We start from the raw sequence: 12,888 nt of genomic DNA on the forward strand, positions 1-12,888 counted from the left end.
TGACTATCAAAGCTGCCCATCCCTGCTATACAGCATATAGCCCATGAGCACTAAATTAAAATCCCAGGACACCCCTAGTCTGAACGTTCACTGCTATTTATTACTTTGCATTGTCTGACATGAATATTCCATTCATTCATAAAGAGACAGCAGTGATTCTACAATGGGTTACATTTGAGAGATAGGCCTATTGAGTTAGAAAATAGAGTAAATGAAATCACCTGTAAGGTGTTAAGTCTGATTAACATGACACACACAAGACACACATGAGTCACAACACACAAACACAGAGAGATGTGAATACTCAAATTGAACCATTCTGTTGTTTCAGGTTTCTAGATTTATTCTTATTATTGTCATATTATACATTTTGCATTCTGCTCTTTTTCTATAGATACCAAATATTTTAGTTACAATAATACATTTCAATCTCCTACTGAAAAAAAATAGAAACCATCACATAATTTGTAATGGTTCTACTGGTTATAATGAAATTGTATTGGTTTTAATGAAACTGTAATGGTGCCTGTTGATCTCTACTGGTAATTGGTCGCCTTCTGTTGGTGGCTTTCGTTAAAACCATTAAATCCTAAGATAATATATCCCAAAAAACACACTACATGAGACCATTATTTAATGGTTATAATGGTTAAAAGTTGATGGTTTGTAGTGGTATTCGTAGTAGGAATCATTAGAATTTCTGTGATGGTTTCTATTGTTTTTGTCAGAAGGGTCACCATGGGTTTTGTGATGTTATTTGCCATAAATACGACAGAATTGCTGTAATATTGTGAGATAGTAGTGACTGTTTGTAGTTGTGTTGGGCCTAATTGGGAGAAAATCCAGGGCCGTTTTTCACTCCCAGTCCATCCCTGCCCACCTCCCATGCCGGAAACACTGGTTCGACCCCTGCTCAGACCGAGTGAGGGGAGATGAACCAGAAGGGTTAGATTGGTGATGTGACCCAGATCAGAACCGGAAACGTCATGAGCCAACTAATTTCTTCAATGAATTTACCTGACTTTATACCTGGAAATAAGGCACACAAACACCCCCTAGTGTTGTTTACTAAAATTACCTCATTAAAAAAATCAGGGTAACAATGTAACAATATCCACAATGCTCTGATCAGATGCTTTCACAAATGCCATTTTATCACCTCATTTACTTTGTTAATGAAAGGAAAACACGGAGCACATATTTACATATTAACCCAAGTTTACACCTGGGTCCCGTTCTTCGTACGTCGCTAACTCAGTTAGCTGGATTTGATTGTTGATGATTTGGCATGATCTTGGATAGTTTGGTTCTTCGAAGCTCATCCCGGAGTTGCTGTCATAGCAACAGGTCTGTAAGCTTAAACCTGCTCGGGAGCAGGCATAATTTCATGTAACCAGGATTAGATTGCATCTTTTTAAGCAGAATTGATACTTAAAATCTGTCCGCTACCACCGCTTCTTTATTACAAGAGCATCCTACTGATCCAGGTACAATAATTTATACTTTTAAATTTATACTTTTATTTAGTCTCACTGGTAAAGACCTTTTTTATTTAAAACCAAATTTTAAAACTAAAACAAATACTGAATGCTGATTAAGAAACATCTTATTGAATGTGTGTTGATTGTGTTGTTGCCTTTAATTTCACATTGTTACAGTTAATCTTTTCATTTAAGGCCAGTTCTCTGTAGTTTCAACCCAATTCAAAAACAAAAGCTAAATGCTGATGTCTGTACCATCTATGTTTGTATTGAATGTAGGCTACTTACTGAGCAGTTACTGCCGTTAATTTCAGATGGTTACGGTTATTGTTTTTCAATAGCCAAAAGCCAGTTTGGCCTATTAAATACCAAATAAACATCTTGTTTATGTATATTTTCCTTCTTTCTTGTTTGTTGCTTAAAGAAAATAAAAATCGGAAATCGGTATCGGAATCGGCCGGTTTGCTTGTAAAAAATCGGTATCGGAATCGGCCATGAAAAATCATGATCGGCGCATCCCTAATAAATACACATAAAGTGCACATTTCATTTATCTATTATAACATTTCGTTTTGTTCGCTGGGCTGTTTCCTTAAAAAAGACACCTGACGAAAAACTTGACAAATTTCTGGACTTTTATAATTATATGATGTCATTAGGTTGCCGTCTTGCCGCCAGCCAATCACTGCATTGCTGATCGTGGTTTTGAGGATCGATACATAACCCCTTTTAAACCCACCCATGCACGCGCAATTATCTCAGATAACTCAATCCAGCCATACTAATCATCAACAACAGGTGCTTTGAAGAACCGAATTAGCCAGATCCTGATTAGCGCTATGATATCATCTTGGATGTGACATTTCATCTCGGATGTAATAAGCGATGTACGAAGAACGAGCCCCTGTAATTAAGATCTGATCATAAACAGAGAACTCTAAATACAGGTGCAAACGTTTTAGCTTGACAACTTTCAACCACTTCCAGATAGTGGAAAATGCATTTGACCGGATTGCTTTTGTGATTTAAACACTCATGTGGTGAAATGTATTCAAACAGCCACAAAAGACGGCCTACTCTCTGCCCACTGATCTAATGCGTAAACGTAATGGGAAGAATCTTTACAGATGGGAAACAAATTTGGTCAGCTGAAGTTGTAAGTGTGGTCTGAAGATTAAAAAACCTACCAAGCACAATGTTCTCCACCAATCCTCACTTCTAACATGCATCTACAGCATTTGGTGTGGTTTTGCGGCTATCAGTTTTTGCAGCTATCAGCAGAAACAAAAGCTGCTGCTGTCCTTATTTTTTTTCCATTGTCTCATTCACATAAATTTTGTGAATATATTTTGTCCATTTGATCAAAAGATCAAAGAAAAACCCATGCATTTACCTGCCCATTGACCCCCACCCTTGAAAAAATCTGGACAGAGTGGCCTAAATCCACTGCTTGGGTATTTTGAACTACATCAGTGTTGCTTCTGTGAACCTAAAATTTTCATTGTTTCTGCAAGTCTTTCTACAGTGAGGTTCCTTCCAACAGTGAGGCTTCTCTCTGGTGTTATTACATGGTTCCTAAGATGTTTCCTGTCTGTGAAATGTTCCACACTGATGACATAAAAACAGTTATTTCATATGTGAAAACTCATGTGGTACTTAAGGGCTTCTTTATGTCTGAAACTCTTTCCGCAGTGACCACATTAAACGGCTTCTCTCCAGTGTGAACTCTCATGTGCCTGTTAAGGTTTCCTTTCCGGTTGAAACATTTTCCACATTGCTGGCAGGTGAAAGGCTTCTCTCCAGTGTGAATTCTCATGTGGGTTTCAAAGTTTTGCTTATAATTGAAACTCTTTCCGCACTGAGGGCATGTGTAGGGTTGCTCTCCAGAGTGAATTCTCATGTGGTCTTTAAAGTGTTGTTTTTGACCGAGACTTTTTCCACACTGAGGGCATGTGTAGGATTTCTCTCTATGAGTCCTCATATGGACCTCAAGGGTTTCATGTTGATCAAAACTCTTACCACACTGATCACATGTGTAAGGCTGCTCTTCATTATGAATTCTCATGTGTTTGTTAAAGCTTCCTTTTTGAGTGAAACTTCTTCCACACTGTTGGCAGGTAAAAAGGCTCTCTCTAGCGTGAATTGTCATGTGGGAGTTAAGATTTCTTTTCTGGTTGAAACCTCTTCCACACTGTTGGCAGGCATAAGGCTTCAGTCCAGTGTGAACACTAATGTGGCCTGCAAGGTTTCCAGGATGAGTGAAACTCTTTCCACACTGAGGGCATACATAAGGCCTTTCTCCAGTGTGAATTCTAATATGTCTTTTAAGAGTTGCTTTTTGACTGAAACACTTTCCACAGTGTTGGCAGGCATAAGGCTTCTCTCCTGTGTGAACTCTCATGTGGCCTCCAAGGTTTGCAGCATGAGTGAAACTCTTTCCACACTGTTGGCATACGTAAGGCCTCTCTCCAGTATGAATTCTAATGTGGCTTTTAAGAGTTGCTTTTTGACTGAAACACTTTCCACACTGTTGGCAGGTGCAATAACTATTCCTTACTGTCTTTTGATCCATTTTTCTTGAAGTTATTTCAGTCTGTGAGCAACTAAAAAAAGTTTTTTCTTCAGTTATAAAATCATGTTGATTCTTATATTGATTTTTCTCCTCCATTTCTTGACTCTCCTCTTTCAGCACCATCAGGTCTAAGATGAAAAAAGACAAATAAAAATTTAAGATGTCTGAGATGCAAGTTTGACCAATGTTTGTATACATGAGCAACCAATGATGGCATGCAAGAAAGCGGAACCTAAAGAGAAAGGTCAAAGCCATGCAAAAACTCACACATGATCAGATCATTATCACTCTAGACGGGTCGCTGTAGCACTTGACTGGCAATAGGCCAGAGACTGCATTTAGGGTAGTATAAATTAATGGAGTAATAGCATAACTTGCAACAAAAGAACCAAGCTAAGAAAAAAAAAACAAATAAAATGATTTGTGTAGCGCTGCCCAGCAGACACACAGTGGGCATGACAAACGAGAGACATGGCCGTGATCACCGGTGCTCGCCATATCTTCACCATGACCGCTGCTCTTAAATGCTAAACATATTCCTCACTTCTTTTGTTTGTCCACTGAGGTGCACCATGAGGAATGGATCTGCATTCACAGAATGGTATGTTTTTTTGTTTGTTGTTGTCTCATACTTTTAGATATGTTGTTATTTGTAAATGCTATTGCTTATGTTTCCTTTTAATATACATTTTATCCTGATTAAAGCTGTAATACAGCAGAATAAATGATTGCGTTGTAGCATTTTTGTAAAGTAATTGTTTACTTTGTAACCATAAAGGTCTTCGCACACTGAGTCTGAAATTCTCATCCGAAATTTTCACACATTAAAAAAAAAAAAATGACCTCCCATTGTGTCAATCACATTTACACACTGCATACGAAAATTTCATCCAACATAAAAAAAAGAGAAAGATCAGGTTCGATTTTCTGCGTTTTCACATCCGTAGTGAGCATTTTGATAGGAAAGGATGACAAATATGAAAAAACGGGAAAAAAAAAAAAAAACCGCATTCTAAAATTTCAGACTTGGTGTGCAATGACCTTGATAAGTGTTTGCCAGCAAGTATTGTTCATTACCATGGTAACCGCATGCGTATCCATGTTTAATGCTTCTCGTAGGTATGTGAAAAATATCGGTCTATACACAAAGTTTATAATTGGAACACAGTTTATTGTTGGAGCTGAGCTGATGATCTGAATGAGAGAGAGAGAGAGAGATGCAGTAGAGCAGAGCGTGTGCAGAGCAGGGGGACGCGAGGAACAGGATTAAGAAACGCTGCTTTAGATCACTCATTTTGAAACTTGTGAATCCATCAGAATCGTTAGATGACAGAATCGCGATTCATATGAATAGATTTTTCTGTGCACTCCTAGTTTTGATGACATGGCAGCAACTCTTCCTCTTCTCTAAAGCAGCGCAACATGGCCTCGCAACATGGCTTCAATGTAAACCTGCATAAGTTTTAAAGTTTTGTGCTACAGAATTATTAGATGAACCTTGATTTAATCTAAATTTAAGATTAATCCTTGCAAAATTGAACATTAATCTGAGGTGGGCAAGCAGCAATAATGATCAATAATGAAGTGTTTCTTTCACCAAATGTGCATTGTATATTTAACTATAAAATATGCTCCCTCTTTAACAGGCACTTAGCTTCATGTCACTTTCATTTCTTTCAGGATGAATGAATCCATGTGTTGTAAATAAAATCTGCATAGCGCACATAGCCCCTAAATTTACTGACCAACTATGCACATTAACATATAACATTCACCAACACTTTAACATTTATTTACATATTTGAGAATCTGAATACCTAATGTTTAGCGGGATTTTTTTTTTTCTATAAAATGATTTTGTCTTTGTTACTCAGCATTTTTAAATGACTGTCTTCATGAGTTTGTCTGCATCCAGATTGCATGTTTCCTCTCTCACTTTTAAAGTGTGGTATGGTAGCAGTTATTTCTTCTAGTTCTTTCACTGCTCACGTTTAGTTTGATTGAGGTTCCAGATAATGGCTCAGTGGCTTAGATATAACACCTAGAAGCATATGTTCTCGAGCACATGGACAAAGTCTGTTGCAGTTGTTATTTCTATGAAATTATTTTGTCTTTGCTATTCTATTACTAATAAAAATAAGGCAGTGGCTATTTGCACCAAGTTTAAATAGTGATAGAGTCTATTTACACTGAAGCAGGATTTATACTTTCTCCTGGCTCCGCAGCGCGAGCCTCCATGGACTGTGCACACACCTCCCCAAACGGATGAGGCGTTTATACTTGTTGCACTCAGCGTTGTACTATTGTTTGAAATGGTAGTGGGTTCATTTGGAGGACACACTACACAAGAATCAAAGAATCATGTAAAACCCTGTGAAGCTTGAGATCATTTGTGCAGTTAAAACAAAATACTTTATATGGATAAAATGTATGACACTAATAAAACTAAACTGAACAACAATAAAATATTTTTTTCTCATTAATCATTTCATTAACAATTTCATTATTCAGGGACTTTCACAAAAAAACACTAATTTCTGCTAAAGACGTGCCTGTTTGGATAGAGTCTCCCTGAAGTCATGCATCTTCAGAAGCAGAGCTGTGCAGAAAGTTACAAAAATATGCTGTGCACACCGCCATGCGAAATGAGGTCGCACGCACTCAAAGCGAACTTCTGCCAACACCATGATGACGTCATATTTGCCACATGCACCCAAGCAAACTTGTGGAAATATCAAGTATAAATCACCGCTAGTGTAAATAGCTATAGATATAAAACAGCTATAGATTCTATTTACATTAAGTGAAAACAGCAATATTTTCAGTAAATATGCTATTTACATTAAGGGTAATTTTTTATAGATTCTATTTACACTGTTAAAATAGTAGGATTTTCCGCTGTTAATACTACTTTTGGAAAACAGTGGAAATTTTCTGCAACTCAGTTTTGTAGTACATTACAAAACAGTAATAACTTATTGAGTGTAAATTATAATTTTAATTCAAATTATTAAATGGGTGCCACCTTATTGGGAAAATATAAGCCCCTTCCTACACCTACCCTAACCCTTCCTGATACTTTTTCAACTTTTTGATTATTTCCTTCATTTTTATTGAAAATAAATTCCTTTCCGATGTGATATGAGATTTGAAGGAGAAAAAAAAAGTTTGGCAAAAGGCAGATTTGAACTCAGGTCGATCGCATCAAAAACGCCTTCAATACGTGCTTTACCATTTATCCCACTGGAGCCGTTGTTAGACTATTGTCTTTTGTAGTGACTAGCTTAATCACACTTTAGTGGGCGGAGTTAATGTAAATAGCCTCTGCCAACAAGGTGGGATATTTACACTTAGTAAAAATAAATTTCATTGCATGTTCTATTTTGAATCTTTAAGACTTTGTCCACAAGAACACGGTTAATTTTAAAACCGCATTTTTCTATGCAGTTTGGCCATTCATCCAAATGCAGGACTAGGTCACTGAAACCAAACTTTTTTTGCCAAGGTGAAGATTTGCAACTCTGGTTGCAGTGTTGTCGTGTAGACAGCGAAACCGGAGATTTTGGCTTGTTACGTTAAGTATGTTAAGTTATGTTTCTACTAAACGTTAAGTATGTTAAGTTATGTTTCTACTAAACGTTAAGTATGTTAAGTTATGTTTCTACCATGTTTCATTCATGGAGATAACATGAAAAATATCCCATGGTTTAGCAGAAGATTGCTGCCATCTACTGGAAAACCAACACTTTTGAAATTAAAACATGAAATTTCAAATGGCTGCAGATTTAGATTTATTAGATCAAAGATGGGCAACTGGTGGCCCGCAGTGTCTTTTAGTAAGGCCCACTGGATCATATTAGACTCGGACGATCAATTTTAAAACATTTGAAAAGTCACATAGATATTGCTTTCAGTTTATGATGTTACTACTATCTCAAACCAGGAGCAGTCGCTAGTTTCCAACCGCTCATCGTATTAATTACAGAATAGTAGGACTTGCATTAACGTAAACATTCACTAACATTAGCAAATAATAAATGAAAAACTGAGCATGAAAACGATATTTTCAATTCAAGTTTGTAAATGGATTATCTTTCAAGGGAAAATATAGAAGTTCAAGGGGATACCTATATGTTTGGAAATCTGTATTTGTATCTAAATTGCCATCACACCACTGCGCACAAACAACGGGGATGCCAGAGTTGCACTTACCTCAAATTTTCAAGGTAATTTAAAGGCATTTTTGCCACATGCATGACAGAAATTTTTGCACTGAATGTTATTAAAGTTTTCATGGGTCCTTCAAAAAGTCTTAATTATAATAGGTTCTTAATTTGGGAGTGGAAAGACAAGAATTGCTGTATAGATTAATGACGATTAAACTTAAAAAGGCCACAATTTCACTGAATAAATATGAGTGCTGCAATTTCTAAGTCAGGCGCTGCTGCTTTATTTACAGCCGTTACCAGGGAACCGGTATATTCTGCCACTCCAAATGTGAAACCTGCTGGCAGAGAACGAATTCGCATTTTCAATAAGCCAGTCTGCTATTTTTGCCACATATTTTTAAATTTGAACCGGTGGATCAACAAGAAGCTAATGCATTATAAAAAGACAATTAAGTCACTAAGATATATTTATATGCTATTTAATATAATGATTGATAAAAATTGTTTAAATTAATATAATAATCAATACTTGACTCATCCCTTTTCTTAATTTTTTTTTAATGTGGATTGAAATGTGAAGTGCAGGTCTTAAAAAGTTCTTTAACCTTTTATTCAAACCTGAACATGGTTTCATTTGTTATATGTGAGCGGTGTCTAAATTTTGTCATGGGATAGTGGGTAATGCATAAAATTATACATAGTTACATAATTACATTTAGGTTTCCCACAGAAATATGGCTGTGGTACATACCTTTACAAAGAGCATGATTTATTCAGTGCACGGAGTCGTCTCTCTCTCAGAATGTAGAAATGGCTTCACATCAGCACTTTAAGAGACTTTTAGTGACGTTTCAGGAGAGTCGACAGAATTGACACTCGCCCAATCTGTCCATTGTTGCATCACCACTAAAGTTTACCATTTGTATGTCTTTTTAAGTCTTACCACTTAAAACATTAAAGCGCAACAGGCTGCGAAAGAGAATTTTATTCAAGACTTGAGTGCATAGAGCGGTAATTCCCTCCCCATTTTCGAAAACAAATTTCAGGCCCTTGTGTGATTGCATTTTTTCAATTGTGTTAGTGTTATTAGTGTAGCATGTGTTAAATCATGTATATATAAACTAAAAAAAAGAGAACAAAAAAAGAAAAATTAATCTTTTTCCACAGAATGTTGCCGCATGATGGGATCCCAAGCAAAAATAATAGGATACATGCTACATGATAGGAGAAGCTGGGAGTCCAGCGCCTTGTCTAAGTCTAAATGTTTAAACAATCAAAACTTTGTTTTATGCTATTATATTGTAAACATGTAATTAGAGGCATAAAATATTGTTTATTGCAATTATTTATAGGACAACATATGGCACACCAAAAAGCCTACTGTTCACGAGGCGACCCGCTCCATGTCATATAAAAAAAAAAATCAATTAGGGCACTCATGACATTCTTCAAGAATATCATTTATTTCTGCACAGCTGGACATTTAAATAAGAATCAAATGAGTGAGTTCAGCTTTGAGAATAAAAACCAACCTGTTTGATCCTCGGTATCTTCATGTTTGACTCTGAATATTTCTTCAATCTTTATGTCTTCACTCTCCTCTTTAATAAACGCCATCTTTACAATAGTGTCCTATTTGTCCTGTTTAAGGTGAGAATAATAATAATAATAATAATAAAAATAAAATCCAAACTAAATCTTTGGTTGTGTCTCGATCAGCTCCCTGGTTCAGTAGTCAGCACACTGGTGAGGGAGTCAGTCAGAGTGATTGGTGATGGCCTGAAATGACCTGATTAAGACACAAAAAACAAAAACTAGCAGTCAGAACACAAATGATATACAAGTTTCATATTTGCATTAAGATTTATATTTGGGATTTTTCTGATTTGTAGGCTAATATTCGTTAGATTCCACTTGCATGAAAACATTTAAAGTTGGTTTGTAGAAGTTGTCTTTAGACGTTTGTGTTTGTTTTTCTCATTGCATTTGCACTGTTTTGAGCAGCAGGTGTCGTCAGCGTGAGTTTAAAACCACTGATTGACTGTCTAAATGAAAATCTTTATTAAAACTGGCAGTATATAATCTATGCTAAAATGTGATTATAATATACATAAGTTACCGATTAATCTGCTAGATTTCAATTATTGGAAACTGATTTATAAACTATTTTCCTTACTATATGAGCCCTCTATGAATATCAGACACGCACTGAAAATGAACAAATCTGTCTTTTATAAGGACTGGATGGAAAGGTGGTCTGTGTTTGATCTTATTGATTTCAGTGTTAATGTTCTTTTATATGAGCAGTTTTGCATAAATTACAGTTTTTGCAGTATAAATGAAAATGGTTCATTGATTATTACCATTTCAGTTTCTTTAATTGCCAAAAACCATGTAACATGTTCACTTGTTACTCCCACAACATTTGAAGTGGATCAAAAAGAGTTCACAGTTATCCTAAGAGATAGAGATATATATATTATATTATATATTGATTAATGTTATATGATTTTAGTGAAGTTAAAAGTTTTGAAAACAAAATACTTGCAATATACAGTTACTGCTATAGTAAACTCAGAAGTGAAGATCAGGAGACTGAGCAAATCTTCATCGGGTTATTGATTGAGATGGTACTGTGTGCGCTGCAGTCATCGAGACTGACTAAAGCACTGAATCACTGTAATTTTATACTGATTTTAGGAGGCCGTCTTTAGTAAAGGATCCAAGGATGTAAGCAGTTTATTTGCCCAGATGTTCACTAAACATCAATAGCTAATAAAGACAAAAGGTGACACTTACCATGATTTCACATTTATAAAGGAAAATATATTCATTTTTAAATTTAAATGCCATTTATCTTTCTGCTGACTTTCTAAGGCAAAATAATTGTCTTTTGCAGTAAAGTTTGCTTTCCCAAGGACTTTTCTGGCACCTTTGATTTTTTTTTTTTTTTTGCTGATCAATGATGAGATCAATCAGATTGTGCAGGTTATTATACAGGCATATAAGAAAGGCAAGAGTAAGACTGTATTCAAATTATATAAGTAATTTGAGGAATCATTCACTCACATTCATACATACTGATAGACTTTCTGAAAAAAAAGAATAAAGTCACGTTTTAGAGAAGAAGAAAAAAAATCACCAACTGACTTTCAAAGCTGCTAAATAGTAAAGACTTTCGACTTGGTGGACCTTGTTAGAAATGTAGTGGAGTGAAAAGTACATTATTTGTCTTTCAAGTGTAGTAAAGTTAAAGTCATAAGTTACCAGAAAAAAATAATACGCAAGTACAGATACTCAAAAAATGTACTTAGTTACTGTCCACCCATTAAACGTTTGTGTTTGTTGTTCTCGTTGCGTTTACACGGTTTGACCGAAGCAGTGAATCTTTTTTACGAATGATTTGGTTCATTTGACTCGTAGTTAAAAAAAAAACGGTTTCTCTCTTCACTTATTTCCAGTAACGTTACTTGAATTGGTTTACGATGTACTGATTCACGATATAAGGAGTTAAATGAGACGCACATTCCGTTACTAAACGTTACATAGCTTGTAAATACGCTTAAATTCACGAAACAGTTTGCATTGATTAAAAAACTTAAAACCACAAACCTTTCTTCAGGCGAATCACAACATATTGCAGGAGCGCGGCTCAGCTTTATGACGTCACAGCGCCAGACCAAAATAAAAGTCCCATTCATACCGTACTGCGCAACATGGGAATGTAGTATCACTGATTCTTGAGAAGTGCAGTATTGAAAAAAAAGGGGAAAAAAGGGAAAAAAAAGGGTAAAACATTATACTTAGACAAATTAAACCACATGATTGTATCTTACACGTACAAGCTACTGAGCTATGCTTTTAAAAACAGTTAAATGAACAAATAAAACAATTAGTTATTATCTCTATCCATTTATATATTCACCAGGATCTTAATATTCACATTTAAACATCTTAACAAATGATCCACAAATGAACAGAACACATATGATGATAATAATACAAATCAACTGTATTATGTATAGATATGTTTTATCCAGTGTTATGTGTTTCCTCAGCCTTATGCAGACCTGCAAACCTTGGAAAAAATTTTGAGTATCAACTGTTTGACGAACTGGACACGTTTTTTTTTTTTTTTTTTTTTTGGTGTGGGGAGAGGCTTCATATATTCCTAGACAGCTACATAAATACCTGAAGCTCCTTGATGTCTAATGTCAAAATCATAATTGCACAATTTATTTAATGTTGAATATTTTCTAAACATTGTTATTACAGGCTCCTCCTGACACACCTTTCTGCTGTTCCTGTCATACAGTATTTTAAAGTAAGCAGTATGGGTGCAACAATACAGTTATCCTGAATTTTATTCAGTAAAAACTTTTGTTAATCCCTTGCTCTGCCATGGCCTCCCGAGTTCCCTGATCCGCCATGGTGCCCTGAATGGGTACCGCTAGGGGCGTCAGTTTGTGTTGAAAAGTGGTGGAAAAAAAACAACAACAAAAAAAAACCGCCCAATATGGCAACACTGCACAGGATAATCAACTGTAGAAAAATGCTGTAACTTAACTAGCTAAACATTTAACCCTTTCACACATAAGTTTAAAATATTCTGGCTGACTCCCCAGCGTGAGTTTTTCAAGGCAAACGTTATTTAGAATGTGTCACT

The 12,888-nt window shown here is 35.7% G+C and overlaps 1 protein-coding gene across 1 annotated transcript; it reads right to left on the reverse strand.

Moving 5' to 3' along the window:
- Positions 1-1,972: 1,972 nt before the first annotated feature.
- LOC109094807 (gastrula zinc finger protein XlCGF8.2DB-like) lies at positions 1,973-11,828 on the reverse strand. The gene is made up of 2 exons (XM_042722945.1): positions 9,755-11,828; positions 1,973-4,181 (listed from the first exon to the last, which is right to left on the reverse strand). Exons 1-2 carry the CDS (start codon positions 9,837-9,839, stop codon positions 3,127-3,129), a joined length of 1,140 nt encoding a protein of 379 aa, XP_042578879.1. The 5' UTR covers positions 9,840-11,828; the 3' UTR covers positions 1,973-3,126.
- Between the last annotated feature and the right edge of the window lie 1,060 nt (positions 11,829-12,888).

This window comes from Cyprinus carpio, chromosome B4 (genome assembly GCF_018340385.1).
Source record: "Cyprinus carpio isolate SPL01 chromosome B4, ASM1834038v1, whole genome shotgun sequence".
NCBI lineage: Eukaryota > Metazoa > Chordata > Actinopteri > Cypriniformes > Cyprinidae > Cyprinus > Cyprinus carpio.